We start from the raw sequence: 25,435 nt of genomic DNA, 5'->3' as shown, positions 1-25,435 counted from the left end.
TATGATGCGCTATGTAGATCTGCAGCCATAGCCTTGTGGACAGTATTGAACATACCGATCAGGCATAACATTATGACCATTATGAGGTGAAGTGAATAACACTGATTATCTCTTCATTATGGCACCTGTTATTGGGTGGGATATATTTGGCAGCAAGTGAACATTTTGTCCTCGAAGTTGATGTGTTAGAAGCAGGAAAAATGGACAAGCGTAAGGATTTGAGCGAGTTTGACGAGGGCCAAATTGTAATTGGTAGACGACTGGGTCAGAGCCTCTCCAAAACTGCAGCTCTTTTGGGGTATTCCCAGTCTGCAGTGGTCAGTATCAGAAGTGGCCAAGGAAGGAACAGTGGTGTACTGGCGACAGGGTCATGGGCGGCCAAGGCTCATTTATGCACGTGGTCCAATCAAACAGACAAAGTTGCTCAAGAAGTTAATGCTGTTTCTTATAGAAAGGTGTCAGAATACACAGTGCATCACAGTTTGTTGCGTATGGGGCTGCATAGCCGCAGACCAGTCAGGGTGCCCATGCTGACCCCTGTCCACCGCCGAAAGCACCAACAGTGTGCATGTGAGCATCAGAACTGGACCACGGAGCAATGGAAGAAGGTGGCTTGGTCTGATGAATCACGTTTTCTTTTACGTCACGTGGATGGCCGGGTGCGTGTGTGTCGCTTATCTGGGGAGCACATGGAACCAGGATGCACTATGGGAAGAAGGCAAACCAGCGGAGGCAGTGTAATGCTTTGGGGAATGTTCTTCTGCAAAGCCTTGGGTCCTGCCATCCATGTTGATGTTACTTTGACACAAACCACCTACCTAAGCATTGTTGCAGACCATGTACACCTTTTCATAGAAACGGTATTCCTTGGTGGCTGTGACCTCTTTCAGCAGATAATGCGCCCTGCCACAAAGCAAAAATGGTTCAGGAATGGTTTGAGGAGCACAACGAGTTTGAGGGGTTGACTTGGCCAAATTCCCCAGATCTCAATCCAATCAAGCATCTGTGGGATGTGCTGAACAAACAAGTCCGATGGAGGCCCCACCTCACAACTTACAGGACTTAAAGAATCTGCTGCTAACATCTTGGTGCCAGATACCACAGCACACCTACAGGGGTCTAGTGGAGTCCATGCCTCGACGGGTCAGGGCTGTTTTGGCAGCAAAAGGGGGACCAACACAATATTAGGAAAATGTTGGCCGCATCAGATGAATCAATTGGATTTCAGTCCATCACTCTTAAAATAAAGATTCAAATGCTGCCATAAAAGAACCATTTTGGGTTTCTCAAAGAACCTTTCAGTAAACAGTTCCTAAAAGAACCACGTTTTTCTTTACATTTTTAATAATCTAAAGTGCAAATAAAAGGTTCCATGATATTAACCTCTTAATTAGCGCCCCTATTTTTGAGCATTTTCTGAAAACGACATACCCAAATGAAAATGTCTACAGCTCTTCAGACCCCATGGTCTATATTCATAAATCTGGCCTTATTTTAAACTAGACACTTGAAATGTTGTTACCCAAGAGTCATAATAGCTCAAAGTAGTATAGGAACAGAGTAAAACAAGGTAAAATATGCATGAAATTCACTAAGGGAAAAATGGATGAGACTTTAATGTTAAAGGTTCCTCATGTCACTATCCATATAAAGAACCTTAATTTTTAAGAGTGCATTACAAACTTCTAAAAGCTTTTATGCATTTTACATGGCAAAGGCATTGGTGTCTTTTTTCACTTCGAGTGGTTATGAAGACGATTGTTTTCTGTGTGCGTACCTGACATTCGAGTGGTTACAGAGACAGTTGTTTTCTCTCAGTGTACCTGACATTTGGAAGGGTTTAACGTGGTGTTCCCACAGATAATGGTGTCGGTTCTTAGAACAGAGGATGTAAACAGGTTGTAGGGCAAGAGGGATTGGGGATATTATTGTGCCTCCTCCTCTCTCGCATGTTCATCAGGAAGGGAAGGGAAGACATCAGTCAGAATACGCATTGTGCAATTTGTTTTAGGACACAGCCTGTGGCTATGTACTCACAGAGATGGGAACAAGTCACTCTTCTATGCCAGAACATGATTAAAAGAACATTGATTTTCCTCTATTGTTCTACAGGGAAATGGACGTGTTAAAGGAATATTCTAGTTTAAGTTAAGCTCAATTTACAGCAATTGTGCCATAATGTTGATTTCCAAAAACATAAAATAATAATTCAACTTGTGCCTTGTTTTCTCTTAAAAAAAAAGCAAAAATAAAGGTTACGGTGAGGCACTTGCAAGGGAAGTAAATGGGGCCAATTTTTGAAGGACTTAAAAGCAAAGCTTATCATTTTATAAAAGCTTTTACAATAATTATTCTGCTAACATTAGTGTATTATTAGCCGTAAAATTGTTCTTGTGATTATTACAGGAATTTTATACTTTATGGCGTTATGTTATCATGGCAACAAAGTTGTAAAATGACATGCAACTTTACACAGGAAAGGTTCAATCATTCACACTAAAATGCTGGTAAAAGGTCTATTGTTTATGTCTTGTGGCTATATGTTTGAAACTGAGTATTTTAAGGTTTACGAATCGGCCCCATTTACTTCCACTGTACGTACCTCACTGTTACACAGATTTTTGCTTTTTTTATTTTTAAAGTCGGCTTAAAACAAAAGTTGCGATAGACTTTTCTCCTCTATTGTGATGTATATCTGAGTGAAATGGCTTTGTGAACAAGAAATAAATCCATGACCTGATGGACGGGACCATCAGGAACTGTTCGTTGTGGATTGCTATTGTTACAAGTTGATCCTGCCCTCATGCCGAAAAACACGTCATTGGAGAAGAGATGAGATGTTGCTGCAAGAGGGAGGGGAAGTTATTATTAAAGGGATAGTTCACCCAAAAATAAAAAATTCTGTCATCATTTAGTCACCCTCAAGTTGTTCCAAACCTGTATAAATACCAAGCAGATTTCGGCAGCCATTGACTACCATAGTGGGAAAAATAGTCAATAGTCAAAAAAAAGACATTCTTTTTTTTTTTAAGAAAACATTCCAGGATTTTTCATCATATAATGCTTTTCAATTGCTACCAAAATGCTGAAGGTCCAAATCAATGCAGTTTCAAAGTGCTTCGATGGGCTTCAGAGGGTCTTATCTCCTGAAACGATCGGTTATTTAAAAAACAAAACAAAAAAAAGAATATACTTTTTAACCTAAATTGTTCATCTCGTGCAGCTCTGCGAGGTGCTAAGGATGACATAATCATGTCGGAAAGGTCACGCCAAACGTATAGGCAGAAGTACCGACCCCGTGTTTATAAAGCGCTTGTGTGAAGACTAATACACATGCCCTACCAAAAACACTCAATTTTGAACTTCAAAATCATCCGATATCGTTGTTTTACCTTTTTTTGCTAAAGGACGTTTGTATTAGTCTTCGCACGAGCGCTTCGTAAACACGGGATAAACCATTATAATGAAAACCATTATATGATAAACAAAAACCTGGAATGTTTTACAAAAAAACGTAATTTCTTTTCGACTGAAGAAAAAAAGACAACATCTTGGATGGCACTTGGGTGAGTAAATTATCAGGAAATTTTCATTTTGGGGTGAACTAATCCTTTAAGTTTACGAGGGCACATGAATTTGAAAAAAAATATGATGCATGGATAAATAATTTATAATAAATACTGCAATATCCCATAAAAACAAGAATGGGGAATTTTGATTTCATGGTGACTTTAAAGTAGTGTTAGACCGATATATCGTCCGGCCGATATATCGGGCCGATATTTTTACGTGTATCGGCATCGGCCGATACAAGCCTGCTGCATTCGCAGATATTTTTTTCCCCTGCATTATTTACAGACAGGCGTCCACAGGCAGCTCTCACCGTCTTCAAACTCTCTTGCTCTCCCTCCCTCGCGCATATTATTCAAAATCAATTGAGAATTGACACGATGGTAAAAGGTCGAAAGACTGAAGTTTCAGGTGGAGCATTGGGAGATTTTTTCCCTGAATTACCGCTGGTGTTGCTCTACAAGAGATTAAGTTAAGTGCACCTATAAGCATTAAATGACTAGGTTGTAAATAGTTTTAAAATTAAGTATAGTACAGCCAGAGTGCACTTTATTATGCTGCTTGCTTGTTAATACTGTGTGCAATAGTGTAATTATTTTATTTATGCTTAAATATTTATTTTCAGAATTTATTTTCATTACTGAAATCTTTTTTTTATCTTGTTCTACCTCACCTGTTTTTACTATTTGTTAAATATTGTTTTTTTTTAGTTCAATAAATGTTCCTTTTTTTAAATTGTACATTTTAAATTGTTATCATCCTGATCATTGTGTCATTTTTATGTTGTAAATTGAGGGAGCAAAAGCAGTATCGGCTTCAAATATCGGCTCAAGAAAATCGGCAGCCCGTATCGGTCATCGGCTAAGGCTGATGAAAAAACGGTATCGGCATCGGCACTAAAAAATCCATATCGGTCGATCCCCTACTTTAAAGACAAGGGTAGACTTTAATCAAAATGCCACAAATACTGTCGAATGACTTAACTATACTCTACTTAACTGGAATATTCCTAAATTTATGTGAGCAGTAAGGAATGTGCGGCAGCATACACATATTTATCATCTTGTACAACGCAGTCCTGTTTCTTACCAACACAGTTTTCACTGATGGCCAGGATGTGTATGTTTATTGACATAGTGTACACTGTTTTTCTACGGTGATCTCCTTCCATCTTATAGGCTCACAAGTTCAACTTAACGCGCACACAAATCTAGATTTTTTCCTAGGTCTCAGACAACATGGTTTAGCTAATACAGTTATACTACTTATACTATTACTAACTTCTCAATGAGTGTGAAATTATGTTTTATATATCCAGTAAGCTCAAATAATACAATAAGAACAATTTTCTGAAGCCATTTGACCTTACTTTAGGAACCTCCAACTTGAGTCACTGGAAAATGTCAGCATCTTAACACACAAATCTGCTGTTTTGTTTTCACCATCATCTATCTGACAAAATCCTGCATTATTAATGCGTAATGATATGAGTATTCTCTTAATATGCAGGTTTTCCTGCAATAGCTGTTGCCAATGCATAATTAGATATATCAATGCATGAAAGTGTGAGGCTGAGAATGCAAGCAGTCTCTACAGCATACCGTCTAAAACATCTATTTTCCATGATCACAAAATAAACCCTGACAGCGTGATCAGGACACTGACTTTTTGTGTGATAATGACTGGCTGTACATTATCATGCTTACCAAATACAAAGTAAATGGACATGAAATATTGATTTGAGCTGAAATTATTTTATGTGAGAGTAAAGAGATCGCAGAGCATCCAGGATCACTAAATTCAATCAATCAAGTTGACTGAGTTCAGTACTCTTTGTACTACTTAACATTAAATTAGTTTATGGATAGGTTGTAGATTTAACATTTGAAGTAGCAAAATATCGGAATGTATTATATGCAAAAATATAAACAGTTTATATGCTGTATAGATTAATGTCGATGCATTTTCTAGAAGCTATATATATATATATATATATATATATATATATATATATATATATATATATATATATATATATATATATATATATATATATATATATATATATATATATATATATATATATATATATATATATATATATATATATGCAAAGTGCACTTTAATGTAGGCTATAGAGCGCGCGCTCTGTTACTCTCGGTCCGTAGTTCCAGTCCATATTTCCCCTGTGCTCGATCTGCTTCTCTGGCAGGTCTTGTTTACTGGCGCAAAGACAGGAAAGGAGATCCTCGGAGCGAGGGGATAAGTCTATGCACTAGCTACAACCAGCTTGGGGACAAAATAAAAACACACATGTGTTTCTTGCATTTTTATCCACCTCTTTTTCTCCGCGAGTGTTAAAGACTAGAAAGCGACCTCTGCGGAACCAGCTTCACTTCGTTGTATTGATCTTTGAGGCGCTCGCCTGCAAAGCGACTGCATGTGGAACATTTTGGCTCGAAGTGTCTCGGAAATCTCAACGGCCGCAGTGTTTTCACCAGACGCCAGAGCTGCTACGATTTACTAGGTTGTTACAGGCTACAGCGAGGAGTAGTACGGAGAAAATACAGCGTGTAGTCCGATGACCCGTAAACGCACTACGGCGAAAGCTCGCTGTCAGCAGGGACTTGGAAAAAGTACACATTGAAATCTGCACATCACGAACCCTGGAAATCTTGAGCATTTCGCGAGAGAACTATCTGCAACTCATAAGCCTGTAAACCGTTTTTGATAACTATAAGGTATTTCCTTTTGAACAATAAATCGAAACACCGCAACAAAAAAAGTCTCGTGCAGATGCTCAATTGATTATTTTGGCCTGCGCTCTGTGTGCGCAGCCATTCCTGTCCGTGCTCTGCCAGTTTTTTCCCTTTTTTTCGCCAGGCTTGGAGCAATCTGCGCAAGTGCTGGACAAATATAGGCAATGATTCGGCTGCTCATCGTAGATGTTGCCGCCCGCATGCTTTATTCGTGTGGATTGTTTTTACAGTGAATGAAAGTCGCAGCACCCGCTGTCATTAGCTTAGCGCTCGAGCGTGTGTTCAAATCAGCGTCCGTCAGTGCGCGCGCGGAGCAGGAGCAGCGCGAGCGGATTGAACACGTTGAACTTTCCTCTCCGCCCATTTTTTTTTTCTGAGGGGGGTGACAGAGGTCTTTTTTTCTTTTCTTTTTTAATTTTTATCTTCCAAAACAACACCGGACTATTAAAACAGATTAGTACCCACACGAAGACGTATTCGGAGGGGATTTTCGAACAGATTTTCGGCTTCCCCGGGGTCAAAATGCGGCTGCGGACTTTGATTGTTTTGGTTGCGTCTGTCTACACTGTTTGCCACTGTCAACAAACAAATGGAGAAAGTAAGTGTAACTTAACGGCTTTGTTTTTTTGTCTTTTACATGAACACGGGTTTAATATTCTAGGAGTGTTGTCTGTTTAAATGTTATTCTAAAAAACGTTATCGACCACTCTAATGGAAAAGGGGATCGTAGTTCTTGACCACTGTGACACATTTGGTAAAGCAGAGCCAGACAGAAGGACATTGCAGGGCAAGGGACGAATAAATCAAATATTGCGTCGTTTTCATTTCGATTGATCATTCTGGACTGGCTTTAATGACACTGTCGATTATGCGGAGTGTGTGCCTTGACCCTAGAGCCAGATTATCGATCGTTTGAGGACCGCATTGATCTATTCGTAGCTCGAACTGCTAGTAAGGCTTGGAAATGGTTTTCAAGTTCAGCCAGGCCCCTGTTTCATGCAGCCATTTGCAGCGTTGACTGAGTTGCAAGAGGATTTTAAATCCTAATCAGATCAGCCGAGACCTATAGGGCTGTCTTTTTATTTATTGTTCAAAGAAATTATGAAACCTGACTGGAGGTCTGTGATCCGATCTTTACGAGTTTGCAAAGTGCATTACTTTGACAAAGCTAGTACTAGATCTCTCGGATTTTCCTTTCAAAAACAATAAAGCTATTGTAGATGTCACCAGGGCACACGTTTTATTAGCAATCGAGTCAGAAATGTTCTGTAAACACTTGATGCAGTCAATGCGGAACATCTAATCAATAAGTCTTGTCACTCTTTTTATGTCAACGCAAGGCAGTGCCGTTTTAAGACCTGTTACATGAATAGAAAACGTTGTTTAATGTAGAATAATAGAGTAATGTAGTTTATCTCTATGCCTGATTATTACTATTTATCTCAATGTATAATAAGACGTTTAATACGTATTTAAATGCTTTATATAGTAACTTTTATATCAGTACTTTATATAAAACACCCAACATAAAATGCATTACTAAACACATGCCATATACATGCTGGTAATTGGTTTTAATCAGGCAGTGATAAAAATTGTTGTGTAATTAGGGACCACTTGTTGTTTAGTTTTTTAGAGCTCTTGGAAGATTTCCTGCAACAGCTAAATAAATATAAGCATGCTTTTGACACACTTGGCTGTGTTCAGCTCCAAACAAAATATTGGCTTGTCTTCAGTTCACCTAACAAATGAGTTTTAACATATTTTTTTTGGGAAAGTTAAAAAATACAGTAGTATTTTTGGCATCATAGTTTTTATTTGTGTGTGTGTGTGTGTGTGTTGTTGGAAAAAATCAAATGAAATACTCATGAATTTCAGACTTTATTTGTTGATTTGTGAGCAGTATTAAACCCCAAGCACATTTTTTCTTATCTTGTTGCTCTGTGGATTTCTAAATATAGACCCTTGGTTTGGATGAAATTTATGCATTCAAAGTTATGCCAGTTTCCATTTTGGGACTCTGTTCCATGTGCCGGTTAGACTACTGTATGTCAGAGCAGTAGTACGTGTAGAAACTATGCTAGGTTTTAGGTGAAGGTTTACAGATGTTTGAAAAGACAATAACAAGCACTACATGGAAACAGACGGTTGGCCCTCTCTGTCATAATCTGATGTGTCATAATCTTCATCAGTCTTTTAATTCTTATTACTCTGGCCTTTTTGAGAATAGAGTACTGATTTTAATTCCAGTTTATCTAAAATGTTGTTTGGCTAAATTTTCTTTATTGTCAATAAAATCGGTAAGATGTGCACATTTGGCTCATTCCCAGGTAATGTGAAAGGAACATATTTGGTGTGCGTTGCGTCTTTGTGTTTTGCCACAACATAGATTTTAGTAGTAGGTAAGTTAACACCTGAGGGTGCATGCTACCTTTTTATTAAAACTGAAAATAAAATGATTGAGTAATATCTTGAAACCAGTTTGTGCGGGATTTTAAGGGCAGATTGAACATAAACAAGTTGTGTAATTGTTGGCCCCCTTCTTGTTCCTCTCAGGCTTGTAGTGAACCACTGTAGGGAAGAGTGAAACTATTTTGGGGCCTCAGTTCAGCCCTGTCAGGACTGGAAATCTGCTCAGAGCCCAGCTCATCTTGGAACCTTTATTAATGCAAAGTTAAACATCTAACTTTACATACCGTGCGGTTAAAATCTTTGAGACCACTATTTTCTGATTTAATGTTTTTTTCTCATTACAAATTATAATCTGTGAGTAAAAAATGTTATTAACAAGGATGTCTTTGGTTTGTCGCCATTTTGCTGTTATGACAGCAGCACCCGAACTGCGTGAATTCCCCAAATAAAATGATCATGGTTTGATGTTTCTCAGCTTGATCTGAGAGTGATTCAAAGAGCAAATTTAAATGGAAACGTCTGACCTTTTGTACAAATATCACACATTTCCTTATTTGATTATTGACTCTGAAGTAATGTATAATTTAATTGTTTTCTGTAGTTTGTCAGTTTTTCTCTATTTAACAATGTTCAAAATCAAAATACTTTATTTCCCGATTTGACTGTTATTTATGTATTTTGCATTTTCCATGCTTAATATTCGATCTAAAAGGAATGTTCTTTCATTTTACTGTAGTCAAACAAATGCTAAATTAAAAAAATATATAGTGTATAAATTCACTTCTAGTTGACAAATGCTGTCTCCAAGTCTAGTTTTACTGTCTTCCTGCTAGTCGGTCAGTTTGTCTGTAAGTTTTTATTTGAGCAAACTAATAGTACAGCTGTCACTCCTAACATTCTTCTGTCAGTCTTGTGTCTTTACAGACCTGGACAGCATATGACAACATAATTTATGCCTCTGCAGACTAGAATTCGAAACCGTTTGACTCGATCACCTGTCTGGTTACATTGCTAATATCCAAAAACAGGTCGTGTAATTTTGTAATCGCTATGTTCAGCCCTGTGAAATCCTGGCTGACATGACGTGACCACTTAAGCTGTGAGAAGTCATTTCCAATGTATTTGCTACACCCTGTAGCCACACCACTCCATGTGTTCTCAGATCCTGCGTCTCATTGTGTTTCCTGATTGTGTACATCGGTTTCTATTATGATCCCCCTTGTGATCACCTCATTCAGTCTTTGAGAGCGACGATTATAACCTTCCCCTTAAGAGGTGTTATTTGTTCTGTTTGGAAGTCTGTCGTGGCTGTTCAGGTGGTTTTATTGTCTCACAAGGAGGTTACAGTTTTTTGCTCTATCATTGTGAGTGGTTTACGCATATCGTCCCCGTGGAATTACATGGTTCTATCTGACATTTTTGTCAAAATTGAGTTATTCACATATTCTTATTCTGTGACAACTTATTTACATTATGTGATGTTGTTTTTTTTAAGTTTTTTGGGAAAAAAAAAGGTTCTTTCTACACAGTCAAAAGGAATGCAAAAAACTTTAAAGCTCATTATCTCCAAACCAGTCAGAATGCAGACAGAACCTTATAATTCCAAGGTGGCGATATTTGTAACAATAAGTTTGATTGTGTCACATCCATTTAATCTTGTTTGCGTTCAGGGCTTATATTCATTAAGCCTCATTAATACATTTTTAAAGCACATTTATGGGTAATTTGTAATGCAAAATGTTTCGCATATCAAATGTAACGTAATTCCCAACCTTCGAGCAATTGTAATTTCACATGTAGCTTGTCTCTCGCAAGTTTTAAAATGGATTCGGATAGTTGCAGACTCAAATCAGAACTTATTCCGCTCAAGCAAATTCTTGAGCAACAACTGTTGGACCTGTTTTCCTGATTTCAATTGTATGGGCAGAAACACAGTTTAGCGGTGAAAACTCTCCCAGTAATATTGTTCTTCTCACCCAGATTGAGGACACCACAGCAGCTGGTGTGCAGGTGCATCTTTAAATCATCCGATGTCTAGACTCTCCACTCCTTTTGCCGTTATTGGTTGCCCAATATAATTCTGTGAGCTAAATTTGTTTTCCGTAACCTTTGTTGCAGTATTTTCTCACAGGAGCAGCGGTGGTGGTAGCGTCACTATGGTGTCACTTTTATGCCCCCAATTTATACACAAATATTGCCTAAATATGCAGTAATATGCTTTAAAATATAAAAGAGATAAGGATTTTGTAGTTTAGCCTGATCCACAAAGCGTGACTAGAGAAAATCCATCACTGTTACAGTTATAATGAGAAGAATAAGGTTGCTTGATATTATTTTTCATGCTTCGAGATAAAATGTAGATTTATGTTTAAGTTACTTTCTTAAAAAGCCAAATTTTTCAATTATATTTCAGTTGAATGGGTAAAAACCAAGAAGCAGATGAATAAAAACCAGTGAAACTTCAAAGAGGAAGTGGGACAAGAGGTGTGGGGGACACGCCCAATTTTAAGACTTCTGCTTTTATATGGTCAAACAGTTCCTTCTTGTGTCCTGGTTTAAATGTCTGCCATTGTTTGTCTCGTTTCAGAGGAAAGAGAATACTTTGTGTTGTTTGGCCTTTTGCCGCATTTCATATTTTTTCATTCAAGAACATTTGCATTATAAATCTTTTGATGCAAGATTTATTTCGATCTCTTAATGGTGCTTGCTAAGGCAAACACACTTATGCAGATTGAATGCAGATTTCAATCAATATGTCAGGTCTGAATATACTTTCAGGTCTGTAACAAAGCAGACTAGCTTTTCCGTTTGAGCATTGCCATAAATCTCATTTAAGTGCCCTTTCTTCTTTAAATATTTTCTTTTATTCCTGTTAAAACATATTTTAAACCTAAACTTTACTTTAAGGTTAACTTTAAACTTGTAAAAAGTTATGAGCTATGTGTTGATCTTTTCAAAATTATTATTTTTTTTACTTCATGTTATTTTAAGTGTTGTTAATTGTCACATATAAAACACTTGTTCTTTATTCATTGTTGCTTTGAGAATATACAAGTAATAGGGTATACCCATTAAGCTCACCAAAATCTACATTGAGACATTTTAGTGCACAGGGTATTGGTTTGAGTACAAGAAGTTAAAATAAAATATCAATCTCTCACACTATAATATTTAATTTTATTTTAAATGACAAAAGATTTTAATATAAGATATACATCATTAAATGCAAAATGTCTGGCTGTGCTTAATGGGTACATGTTTGTACCCTTTAAGCACACCTCTGTTGCCATTAAGCGCATGTTTTTTGATTAAAGGGAAAATTCTTGTTTATTTTAAACAACATTTTTAAAGAACAATTTTTTAAAGATTAACCTGAAGTGACAACCATGAGTTAATATTTAAAGTCTGTTTATAAAGTATTTACATAGACGTTTAATGTGGATGAGCTTAAAGGGAGCAAACTGAGCTTTATTGGAACAGCAAACCTTTGTTTAATTAATGCATAGTATTAAATTAAATTTAAAAAAGGACAATTTTGCTAAATAAATAATCTAGCTCATGTATTAAGTTCATACATATTTTAATATGAACAGCTATTATTGAAAATATCTATGAAATTATACTTTTTCTTATTGATATCACACTGAAGCTGTGCTATTTTCATAGTAGTGCACCCTTTAAGCTCACCTTACAATAATATGAAGTCTTTAAAAAATACAGCAATCAATAAACTGTAAATGTATAATTTAATGAATTTAAAAGTACAAGCCAGGAATGCCTGTGAAGTAATATATTAGTGTAGCACACAATCTTATACAGCTAGTAAGCTAACAATGTTCTGTAGCACCTGTGCTATCTTGCTAAAACTATCTTTTGGATCTAACTGTAATTATTTCCCACATCCAGGTTCCCGGTTATAATATGCAAAAGTCTAAACATTAATCTTGCAGTAAAAAGTTCTACTTATTCACATTTAAGGGGCTAAACAGCTTTCAAAATGGCCACCAGACAGTGTGAACACATGAATTCCCATATCTCAGTGTGCAATGGACTGATTACAGGAGGTATATAGTATAAAACACATCTATTGGTTAAGACATCAAGTAGGATGATACATATATTTCAAAGATAGTAGTGTGCTTAATGGGTACTTGAGCTTAATAGGTATGTTTACCCTAATATATAAATCATTTTATTTAAATGTGTTAAGTTATTGATATTTTGTCTTTAAAAGAAATTAAATCTACTGTACCATGCATGGGTGTTTGTGGTTTTCCAGTTAAACTTGTAGTTACAAGTTTTGCATTACTCACCATTTGATGTTCAGTGTTTAAGCTTAGCTAGAGGATCATTCAGTGATTCATTGCATAAAATTAATGACTACAGAGTCAACCAGGACACGTCTCACCTCACTCTGCTGCCCTTCCTTGCATGTGCTTCAACGCTACTCTTTTCAAGTGCCATGCACCCCATTTGTACATAGTGTATTAGGAGTGTGGTGCTAAAAATAAGTGTAAGTGTAGAGGTATTGCACAGTGTGTGTGTGTGTGTGTGTGTGTGTGTCTGTATGTGTGTGTGATAGAGAGAGCAAAAGGATAGACATGTCAGTAGGGTTATACTACGCGTTTCAGCTTCCTCGTGCTCCAAAACTTCCGGACTGCCATATTTATGAATCCCTGTGGTGAGGCACTGTTATAACTAGTGTAAACAAGTAGCCAGCACAAGGTATTTTTGACCTTTCCAATGCCTCATGCTTTGACTGCCCAGTGTTTGAAAGGTCTCCGTTATGCAGACCGCACATCAGAGTTCATGTATGCGTGTAATTCATGTAAACCATTGTGGAATCTAAAGTCCTGAGCAGTGGGGCCGTTTTTCTTTTAAAGGGGACCAGCGCACTAACAGGAAACAAAAGTCTCTTATAAGCTATGCAACATTCTAGGACATATTTTACTTGTTTGTGTTTTCATGTTGTTAAAACTTCTATTTGTTGTCTGTCAAAAAAAAAATGTTGTCTTAAGAAACTCATACATTTTAGTTTATTTTAGTCTGAACTCATATGATAAAAATTATTACTATCGATCGATCTATTGAACCAGTGTTTCCCAAACTGGGGCATGTGTACCTTTGGCGTTACGTGAGGTGGGTGTGTGAACAAAGAGTTCTAAGTTTTGCCATTCATTTAATTTGACCCCACCTTAAAAAAATCGAGCATGTATTTTTAACAGGCAAAATGGTGTAAAAGGTCAAATACATGACATCCAATCAAATTACCTCATCTTTTGCGGTCAATACTGACAGCAGCCACACAAGCAGCGTGTATATCATATGTATGCTTAGCAAATCGCTCTACTTTACTGCCGTTCTTAACAATGTACCTTTGTAAAAGTGGGGATTTAGCAGTTATTAGCATGAAGAACAAATATAGACACAGACTGTGCATACAGTTTGATTTAAGACTCAAACTCTCTTCGATACAAAAGCATACCCTGTCTTTTTGGGTTCTTGTTTTTAATGTTGATAGCATATTATGAGCAATAATGCAATTTTTCCCAAATATCCACATGACTGCAAATGTGACATTTGATTTTATACAACAGTTCAACAAACAAAAGGGTCATATTAAGTGATGTACATTTTAAACACAGTATTGTCAGCACTGTCAGCATTTATAGTTCCAACGAAAGCAATAGCAGAACTGCAAAACACAGCAGTGTTTGTGAACGAATCGTGAACGTCAATGACCCATTCATAAATACAGCCACTTGCTTGTGACTCACTCAGTAAGACATTGACTTACCGCTACCTACTGGCAGTTTTAGTGGAATATTTAAAAGTATTTGTTTTTACCATCATTGCATATTTCTCTATTGAACTTTTTTGTCACTGCAGTCTGTGAAAGAGAGGGGTACCGGTACGCTGAGGCATGTTAAATGCCTCAGGGGGTACACCACTCTAAAAAGTTTGGGAACCACTTCCTTAGCATTTTTCATCCACCTGAAAAGCATCTCTCTAGCTGTACAGCTCATGCACTAGTAAAGCAGCCATGGAATGTGAAAAGCTGCAGGAAGAGCTTTTATTATCTTCATTAACCGTGTTATGCCATATGGAAGGCATCAGCTCTGAGCAGAAAACTGAACAGTGTGACAGAAAACTTCATGTAGTTCTAATCATTTTTGATGGTTCTGTATATGATCTCCTTTATTGGTTTCTATAGAATATGTTTTTGCATTCTTTACTTTTTATTGTTATAGTATATGATCCTGTTAAATTAAAGGTCATCATCTGTAAGCAACTTTTCACTGAACCAATTAACATTTTGCTGTCTTATTTGTCGTTGCAGTTTGCGCAAGTAAAGACATCAGAAATAACGTGACCAACCTGCGGGTGCTGGAGAACTGCACCGTGATCGAAGGCCACTTAAAGATCCTGCTCATGTTCACGACCAAACCGGAGGATTTCCGTGGCCTGAGTTACCCCAAGCTGACAGTAGTGACGGACTACCTGCTCCTGTTCCGTGTCTATGGCCTGGAGAGCCTCAGCGAACTGTTTCCCAACCTCACGGTGGTGCGAGGCAATAATCTCTTCTTCAACTATGCGCTCGTGCTGTTCGAGATGCTGCAGCTGAAGGAGATTGGCCTTCACAGTCTGATGAATATCACCCGTGGGGCCGTGCGCGTGGAGAAGAACCCAGACCTCTGCTACCTCTCCACCCTCGACTGGTCCATGATCCTTGACTCGGTGGAAGACAACTACATTGTGGCCAATAAGAATGATCGAGAGTGTGGAGACGTCTGCCCCGGCACGGTTATGGGCAAAACAACCTGCCCCCTTACCACCATCAACGGGGACTTCAGCGAGCGCTGCTGGAACCAGAAGCATTGCCAGAGAAGTATGTAACCTTAAGTACTTCTTTTTTATTTATTTTTTGCGCTTTTAAGCCATCACTCGGAATGTATTTACACCCGCAAGAAGAATCCCACTCATTTTCTCCTCCCCCTCATCAGCAGATAATTGTTTCAAATCTTCGTTTTCACAGAAGGGTAAAAATATTTACATTGCCATAGAGTCTTGAGATGTTTTGAGAAGTGTGCGGAAAGTCTGGCCTGTGTGTGTGTGTCAGACTGTGTTGGCAGTACATTCGCTGGTTTCTTTCAGCAATAGTGATGGCCAACACCAACCCTGCTGGAAGCAACAAGTCAGGTGATCAGCTGCAGTTAAGTAAGCCAAGTTTCTGTGTCAAAGCATGAACCATGTTCCAGATTATGACGCAACTGCCCTGTTTGTGCAGTAGTTCGGGGTGTGGGTGGTGCTTTGTGTAGCTGTTTGTGTTTTTTTTTTACCTGACAGGATCAGTTGGAGTGGTCCCACATTAGAATCTAGACACTGTGATGAGGCTGTCTGCAACAGTTTGGTTCATCCATTCAATTCAAAGTGGCGAAGAGCTTGAATTTGAACATACGGAAGAACTTTGCATATTGGTGCAAAGCCCTTGAGCTTGCACAATTACGCAACACATGGGACACATCATGTAACTGTTCTTTGGACCAGCTGTATGGTGTCATGTGTGTCTGAACGCATGATCCTGTTCTGTTTGGCAAAGATCTTTCTGCAGCCCCATTTTAAAAAGAAAAGACTTTCCTTTCTCGCTGTGTTTGCTTAGGCAGATGTGAGCAATTAGTTTTCAGGCAAAAATCCCTTTGTCTTACAGTGAAAATGGACAGAGTCATATTATTTAGTGACCAAAATAGATACAGAGAGGTGGGCTCTATTGACTTGGCGATCATTCAAACCACACAGTAAGATGCTAAAACCATTCCAGTGTAAAAATGTAACCCTATTAATTGCTATTAATTTACACATCAAAGACTTGCGTTAAAAACCCCATAATGTTTGAATGGTAGTGTATAAACGCCTCAACTTTTCAATAACAGACATCTCATTTTCGTAACTCTTCTTTTTATTCTGTTTAGTGGAGTTGAGGGACAGACTGCCTGGAGGTGATAAATGCAGGAGGAAGGATTGGCTGAAGTCCTTGTTAAGTACTTCGATAAAATCCTTGTTCGGGCTGCTTTGACTCATGTCTGCTGAGTTGCAGTTGGACAGTAGGGGATGGAGTTTTTGGCCAAAGGCAGAGATTAAAAAAGCATTATCTAATGGTAGAATCAGTCCTGGCCTGCTGCTTGGTTAGTGGTGAAGGACTTGTGGTTAGGGGTCCAATATTGCTGAGAGTGTGCAGCAACTTATAAAACCACAGAGCTCTAAAGAGCAAAGAGATACTGGAAGATGAATGTTGTTTTCAAACAGCTTTGATTTGTGTATGTTGCACAGACCTCATAGTGTTTGTTGTGTGTACCACAGGAATTATATTCTCCATCTATAATGGATTGCATTATGAAGGTAGTGAATCAGTAAAGTCCCTTTTTGGATTTTGCTGTGTGGATTTTGCGGCAAACGGCTGAATGTGTAAAGCGGGTATTTCGTTTTTTCAGATTTATGAGTTTTTCTGCCATTTGGCTCTTGACCTTGAAAGATCATTCTGACAATAAGTCTTGTCTTTTTTTCGTCATCCATGTTGTATCAGTGCCCTAAGACATCAGCAATTACATTATGCATTTTTCCCTTTTATGTATACATTTTAACCTAAAATACTCTCTGGAGGGGGAAACAGTGTCTTCGCGACATAGTGCCAGATAAAAACTGAGCCACTTACATAACTTGATCCGATCACAGGTGGTTGGAGGAGAGGTTACTGTTTACACTTGGCATTGGCATCATAGATATGTCTCTTGTGACCACATGTGATCAGATCTTGTTGAGAGGCGAGCCTTTGAATTCATAGCTGCATACGTCACTTACTATATCAGTATATTGTTGCATAAAAAGGCACAGAAAGACACACTGTTGCTCTCAAATATATGTAGAACTTTTTACATTAAAATACAGGCACAATGTAATGATTTTTAATCAGGCATTTGTATTAATGGAATTTATCCATTGTACACAGAAGTAAGCTATTTTCTGCGAGATTTCTGATTTTTTAGCGGCTATAGGTAAATAACTAGAAGAATATCAAAGTGCAGTAAATGGTAAAACTATTTGTGCTACAAACCAGTGTGTTTATGAATATGATAATAAATTAAAATACTATGATAATATATACAGCTAAATAACTGGAAAGAAACCGGAAGCCTCACACATTCAAGTTAAAAATGTCAATTACATTAATTCATTTAGAGGAGGCTTTTATCCAAAACAAATGATCTTTCACAGCAATAGTTTGCGTATTGGTCAATTATGTCACTGCATAAAGCATAGTGAAAATGTTTTGTGAAGTCTGTATATGTGCAGGCTTTTCCCAATTTTTTTTTTCTTTAAAAGCTACATGTAACTGGCAAAGTTTAAAGTTTTTTTGCGGTTACTCTGGATGCATAAGCATTTTGAGTTGTTCTCTCCGGAATTATTTACTTTAAGAGGTTTAATTAATTGTTTATTTCATAAAATGTTCTTTCTGCATTTTATTTCTTGATGCAATTTATTCATGTTCGCATTATCCAAAGCTACATGATGGGTTCTTCGCAACGTATCTGTTTGACAATAATAGAGAATTAAATGGTTAGGAAAGTAAGTTTTCCTTGCTCATTAATCCCTCTACGGGTAGAATCTCACACATACTGTCTCTCTCTCTCTCTCTCTCCCGTTCTTGATCATTTGCTGAGGTCCCTCTATCCCAAATGCCTCTTTGCATATTATTGAATCACATTAAGAGCTTTTGTCTTACACACGTCTAGTCAGCTGCTGGATTTCAACAGGGATCCAAGCGTGTCACTCGCCCTCAATCCTGATCCACGTGGAGGGAGTTGCAGAATGGCATTGCTTAATTCTGTCTGTAGGTGATCAGCAGCGAATGATCGACTGCACCCTTTCTTGTGTCTGATCCAGAGAAAGAGGAAAGTTACTGAGGATAGCCAGATCAGCAAGCCTTGTGCACAGCTGCCTCTAAAAGAGGGGGAGGAGAGAAAGAGATAGTGAGAAAAAAGAGCCTGTGGTAACTGCATGGGGATGTGCTGCCAAAGTCTCTTTTGCAGATTTCCGCGGTTTTGTTGGCAGCCGTACAAAAGCGGTTTTGTTTCATATTTGGAATACTTTTGGAAGTGTTTTTTTCCTGAGCAGCTTTGCTCAATGTTGGTTGTTGGAAGCAGTAAAACAGATTTAAGTCTATCACTGTTTAGGAATTAATCAAGTCTGATGCCAGATCAGGCCCTTTTGTAATGAATGTCTAATGCTCACTTATATCAACCAATTGCACTAAACTGAATAACCAAGCATCATTGTGTTCGCCCTGTGAGGAACTGAGGTTTAAATGGGCAAATAATAAGTTGCTTTCATACCGGGTAGTATTAGGAACTCAGTTATAGAAACTAGCCACCAGGGCAGTCCCCCGAAAACTAAATTTTCCCGCCATTTTCCTGGTTGCATTCGCACCACCAGTGACACAAGCCGGCTGACAGTAACGTCATTTAAGCGCGCCATTTAACAACGACATAATCTCCTATGACAATTTGCAGTGCTACATATCTTGTTTTCCCCCTTCCATGTAAGTAAGTATATGTAAACTGTTTACACAGCTTTTTAAAAATGGCGGATGCCCGTAGTTGTTGGAACTATGAAAATATTCCTCCGGTGTGAAAGCACCTATAGAGCTCCGGAGGTCACGTGACCCATTCTGTTTACGACGCCATTTTTTTGCAGGCAGGACCAGCTGGCACCAGCATGGAGTTTCAAGGCAAAGGAGTTCACTGCGCACTGTAATTCAAAAGACATAGACTTGTACAAAGCAAAACTTAATAGATTAAACATAACAGATCCCTATAATGCTCCCGGGGTGCTTTTCACGTGTATCGATAAAGGAACGGATAGTTTTCCTGTCAGGACATCTGTTACACCAGCTATGCACAAGTTACAACTAGCCCAGTTTTGACGTAAATAGGCACTAAGTTACAACTTATGCACTACTAAATATTTTTGCGTTGCACCATTAAACTTAGTTGAAGCCTAAATCTACGTATAAACTAAATATTTACGGAAGCCTCCGGTCCGTGTTGTGCAAATAAAATCGGTCATAATCAATAAATGTAATTTCTAATTTTTTTGTTTCAGTGTTCATTTATTGATCCTTAATTTTGTTTCAAATAGCCTACAGTTTCTGAGTGTTATTTATTTATAAAAGCACTTCTGTTATTCATGATTAAGTATAGTTTTTAATGGGAACTTATTTTTATCATCAGGTACGTGAGGCAAAAGTAGTTAAGAATGAAGAATAAACTGAAATTCACAGCATCTCAACAACTTACTACGGTAAAATGATTTCCCCTTTGCTTTCCCCCGCCTGTTCTGGCATCCTGGTGCACCTCAGCTGTCCATCATGGTGACATAGTAAGGTTTAAACAGTCTGGTTTTAAATTATTTTATAGAGACCAATGCTACAGCCGCTCTAGCGCTCTCCTAATTGCCTGCCAAAATGGCGGAGTTTAGGCGGCGTGACGTCAACCTCCGGAGCTCTATAGGGTAAACTGGAACCATTAAAGAACGATAATGTACCTGAATGCTTTATTAAAGATGCTTGTGTAATTGTGTTTAGTGCAAATGTTTTTGAGAACAGTTTCAGCCTATTCTTCACACCTGCGAGGTTCGCTGTCAGAGTAAAGTCCATGTTTTGTGTTAGATCTGTTAGGGGAGCGCCGAGGCTTCTGTTCAGGCTGTCAGCCAGTGCGGAATATGCTCGGCTTCCCCCGGCACTGAATATTTTACACACATTTTAAAGTGATCTTCGTTATCTGTCCTCAGAGGGGATTAGAAACACAGCTGGGATGGAGAAACATTAGTTTGACTGTGAAAATAGAAACACTACATGTAGCTAAATGTTTAAGTTTGTGGCTTAACATCCATATCCCCAATGACAGATTGCATTTGGCTTAGAGAATTGGCCCATATTTGATTAGCTAGTACAGCATGTTTCTTTTTTTTATTATTGAAATAATGAGCTTTGTGTAGCAACTCGTATCCGATTTGGAAGGCTCAGTCTGGGTCATATAGTTAGTCTGACTGCTTAAGCACCCCCGGCAATGTGGAGGAAACTACTTTGAAACTGTAGCTTCACAAGCTACACATGATTTAAAGTCGTTAAAAGTCTGTCTACCCTTTTAAAATGTAGTTTACGACGCTACAAGCTACTAACAAAGCTACAAGCTCAAAATAGCTCTCTGGATGCTACTTAGAGGGAGCGTTAATTTTGGAAACAATGTTATTTAAAGAACACTGCAGATCAAAAGTTTGGAAGTGGTCATTTGTTTTAATGTTTTTGAAATAAGTCTCTTATGCTTACCAAGGCATAAGGTATTTGATACGAACATACAGCAAAAACTGTAATATTGAGAAATATTATTAAAAAAATGTTATGTACTTTAAAATGTAATTTATTCCTGTGATGGCAAAGCTGATTTTTTAGCAGCCAATTATCCAGTCTTCAGTGTCACAGGACCCTTAGAAATCACTCTAATATGCTGATTTGCTGCTCAAGAAATGCCAAAGAAATTTCTTGTTATCAATGTTTAAAATGCTTGTGCTTTTGTGAAAAACTGTTATGCCAAAAAAATCTTACGGAGCCAAAACTTTTGAACAGTAGTGTATGTTAGTAACTAACTGCTGCTAATAATATCAATTGAACAGTATTGGGGAGGGAGTAAAGCCAAGATATACCCTCTGACAGACATATCATTGAGTATGAGAAAAGAATTATAAATAGGAATTGGAATTGGAACTGGAATTATTATTTTTTATTTTATATGTAATATCTGTAATTTATATATTTTTAAATTGCAAAGTTGTGATACACAGAGAAATAACGTCACAACATTTATTCATGTGTGAAAATGATTCTTCATGCTCACTCCCAACCATTCTTTCACAATTTGAGCCGGATGAATCTTGACATAGTCATCCTGGAATATGGCCATGATGTGTCTTCCTACATGGTTGTTTAAGGAATGAAAAGCCACACACTCCATCAATTAGGGTTGGAAGAACTGTTGACTAACATGATATAACATGCTTGAAACATAAAAATCACTGCAATAATGATCCAATCATAGACTCATAAAGGGTCATGAAACTCCCTGTTTTAGCAGCCGTCAGTTCTCACCACAGTTTTGAAAAATGCTATAAAAGTGGGTGTGGTTAAGCTGCGGAGTGGAGGGGGATGCGGGGAGACTGACTGATAACAACACAGCAGCAGCTTCTGATTCAGAGTTTTATTTCACTCTCAGTAAAAGCATCAACGCTTCCCAAAAAATTGCATGCTGCAAAATATAATAACGTAACACAATATACACATGGTTTTGTAAGCTCACCTTAAATAACAAAAATACATATCCTATGACAGCTATTTGTTGCACAAATAAATGCACAGCCATTCGCATGTTCTCTGTATAGAAAATGTATATGAACACGCTGTTGCATCATTGATAACTTTTGAGACTTATTTTGCAGTGTTTTATGAGCCGTTTGATCGGTTAATGGGCCGTAAAGTGAGGTTACACTCACAGTGTGGATGAATCGCGTTTGTGTGAAGACTCAGGATCTACTGAAGAGAACATATGCGACGCAGAAACTCTTACAAAGCAAAAATAATCACTCGTTTTTGATCCATTAATCCATCTCTCACTTACGAATGCGATCTCACTCTTTGAAGCGCCTGTCAATCAACGTGTGCTGCTGTGTTAAGCTAGGAATCTTCTCATAGGATAAGGACACGCAGACTCGTGAATAATTAAGCAAGACGTCTTCTCATAGGATAAGGACACGCAGACTCATGGATAATAATGAGACATCGATGAGTCATCGCTGTACTATAGTACGACAAAACGTCACATTCTGTGACGTTGATACAAAGATGAATTTAAAGGGGCTATATGCAACTTTTTCCCCAAAATAAACGTAACAATAGCCTTTTTATTTTACCATTTATGACTCAAACATCTCCTGATGAGCATACTGACACCTTGTCCGCTCACAGTGGGTGCACGTATAAGCCTGTATCCTATTTTTCCTATTTTCTAGCGGGTCGTCTTTTCCCGCGCTGTCTGCGGATGTGACGTAACCACCGCTGCGAGAGCGAGCAGAAAATGAGAGCAGTTCTGTTTTTTGGCCACAGGTGTCAGTCGCGAGTTTAAATTTCAGAAAAACGCATATAGCCCCTTTAAACCCGGAAGTTGAATATAGTGCAAAAATGTTTAAAATTAACTAGTTTTCTCCTACAATCAAAATTAATGGATGGTAACATTGACTTCTATGATGCTCAACACGCATAACTCATAATGTTAAAATTTCAGAAAATTTGGTTTAGGGTTTCATGACCCTTTAAGTATGTGCCAATTTAAATCCAAACAGCAACTTTTTTTGGCTGGGCATTGTAAAAAAAAAAAAAGGCAGGAGGAAACGTTTTAAGGAAGCGGTTTTATTTTTAACACTCTTTATAAGTGTAGCCCTTGATCCTTCCTGTATTTTTTCCATGCGAGATGACTCCAGATTCACACACGTCAGTGACCTTCATGTCTCCATCCGTTTTAATCTCTGAGGGCCTGTAAGGGTCAGATTTGTCTCCCGCTAGAAAATAACTCACCTATGCTTTATTTATGGGTGGAAGTGGATTCTTATGTATAAACTTGTTGTTTCTCAGTGCTGCTTGGAAATGTGAGTAATTCTGGGGTGAAAGTGTGTGTAAAGTGCACGTAGGGGTGTATCCTATAGGAAGGACGGTCTACAGCAGGAGACTACACTATCGAGTTCCCCGTTTCCCCCTGAGTTGCCTGACACTTCGGTACTACAGGATACACTGGCGCCAGTTCAATCTCAACATGGAACAATAGTTGTTATCGAACTTCACAGAATGTTCATCCCAATTGTTTCCAGGCATTGTTAGGCTGCTTCCTACTGGGATGTTATGAATGGTCCCAGGGGCAGAGCTCCTAGACCCTCTGACCATCACCACTGCCACTATTAGACAGGAACCAAACCCTTTAGTGCGGCACTTCGCTGTGGGGAGAATAAGATTCTCTCACAGAGTTCAAGGGAAGACCAAGGCATGTGTTAGGATCTATACACATGGAATGTGCTTGAATTGGGAGAATGGGAAAACGGGAGAATGAGCGATTAATATAAACCACTGAATACCTTACTGACTTTTTTTGTGTCTACTTTGGTAGTAAATTGATGAACATTTGAATAAATAAACTGAACAACTTACCGGTCTCATAGAAACTTCCTGTTAACCACCCACAAAAAATTTGCATTACTCACACTTTCTTCAGAAAATGTTAAAATGTAGATTGTAGAGTGGGATGAGTCAATATTTTTCGTCTGTTTTCCTGGAAGACGGAGACTTGAATGTGTAAGTGAATTTTGTCAGAATTTAGGAGTACACTAGCAGATTAGCCTCAACGTTTACAGACATGGACTAAAAGCCAAAAGAACTCAAATTATTTTAAATAAGCAGGGCTGTGAAGACAAATGTGTTGCTTATACCTTTTGAGGAAGCAGGTTCTTGTCTTTACTTTGGTAGTAAATTGATGAACATTTGAATGCTCAGTTGACACCATTTTTAGGATTTAAGCAGCTTTTGACGTTCGCTAAATGTAGAACATCAGCGCAAACCATTCGTAGAAAGTTCTCATTACGCACCTTGTAGCCTCCTAAAACACGCGTGTTCGTAACCCCAGCCAGAGCCACTTCATTGCCTCCTAAATGAATCATTTTACTCTCTTCCTCTCTTACCCTTGTTCTCTCTGTCATCACTGTCTGTGTTTAAACCATGCACTTACTTTACGCCTTTATCCGTAGCCAATCTTCTTCACTCCATCTTTCTTTCTTTAGCACAGCCTTGCTCAACAAAACGTTCTTCCTCTTGGTGAAATGTGGATTCTGAACACGCATCCCTAAAACTTCCTCAAGCCTATTTTTAAATAGCCCTTCTGTAATATCAGGAAATTAATCATGCCATATTCAGCATTAATCCACTGTAATTATATGGGCTCTGTAGCATTTTGTGGATGGATAAATGCATCCATTCATCAGGTGGAGTTTTTTACCCTGATGAGCAGAAAACCAAAAACCCATTTTGAAGATTTTCTCTTCCCACTTATGAGGTCATTAAGATCTAGAAAAAGATTGGGATCCTTCGGCCACTTAAAAAGAAACAATTATATGTCATTGCAAATTGTAAGTCCATGATTATTGATTATATATAATTAGCTGATAACAGCCTATTTATTAGATCTGTTTGACTTTTTTTTGAAGTTTCCACAGACTTTTTTGGCTCTTTTGGATGCTTGTTCTCACTTGGCTGATTATCAAGGCTGTATACTCAAGTGGAGCCCTTCCTTTAGGGCTGAGACAAGTCCATTGAGTGCCAAAGGCATTATTAACTCCGTCAAAAGCCTTACTGCTCCTGGAATCCCAGACATCCGAAGCATTCATTAAACCTCAGCAGACAAGCATTTCATCAGTGTTTTAACAGTTTTTCATGCAAAGCTCTTCTGTGAAGATTTCCAGGCTCTTTAGATGTTCTGAACATCTGCAGATCTGCTTTTATGCTGATGAATAGCGTTTTAACTTAATCATTGCAATCAGATTTGATTTGT

General features: G+C 38.1%; 1 protein-coding gene across 4 annotated transcripts in view; it reads left to right on the top strand.

The window, feature by feature from the left end:
• Nucleotides 1–5,784: 5,784 nt before the first annotated feature.
• insra (insulin receptor a) overlaps nucleotides 5,785–25,435 on the top strand; it is a 62,381-nt gene continuing 42,730 nt past the window's right edge. The window contains exons 1-2 of one of the 4 annotated variants that reach the window (XM_079818746.1): nucleotides 5,785–6,927; nucleotides 15,082–15,630. In XM_079818746.1, the coding sequence (XP_079674872.1) occupies nucleotides 6,852–6,927; nucleotides 15,082–15,630 (625 nt within the window). In that variant the 5' untranslated portion in view covers nucleotides 5,785–6,851. Of the gene's footprint in view, nucleotides 6,928–15,081; nucleotides 15,960–25,435 lie in introns of those variants that run through there. The other 3 variants (XM_079818745.1, XM_079818748.1, XM_079818747.1) reach the window with 3 other exon arrangements.

Source organism: Gobio gobio, assembly GCF_949357685.1.
Source record: "Gobio gobio genome assembly, chromosome: 6".
NCBI lineage: Eukaryota > Metazoa > Chordata > Actinopteri > Cypriniformes > Gobionidae > Gobio > Gobio gobio.
This window is presented reverse-complemented; position numbering and strand designations above follow the sequence as displayed.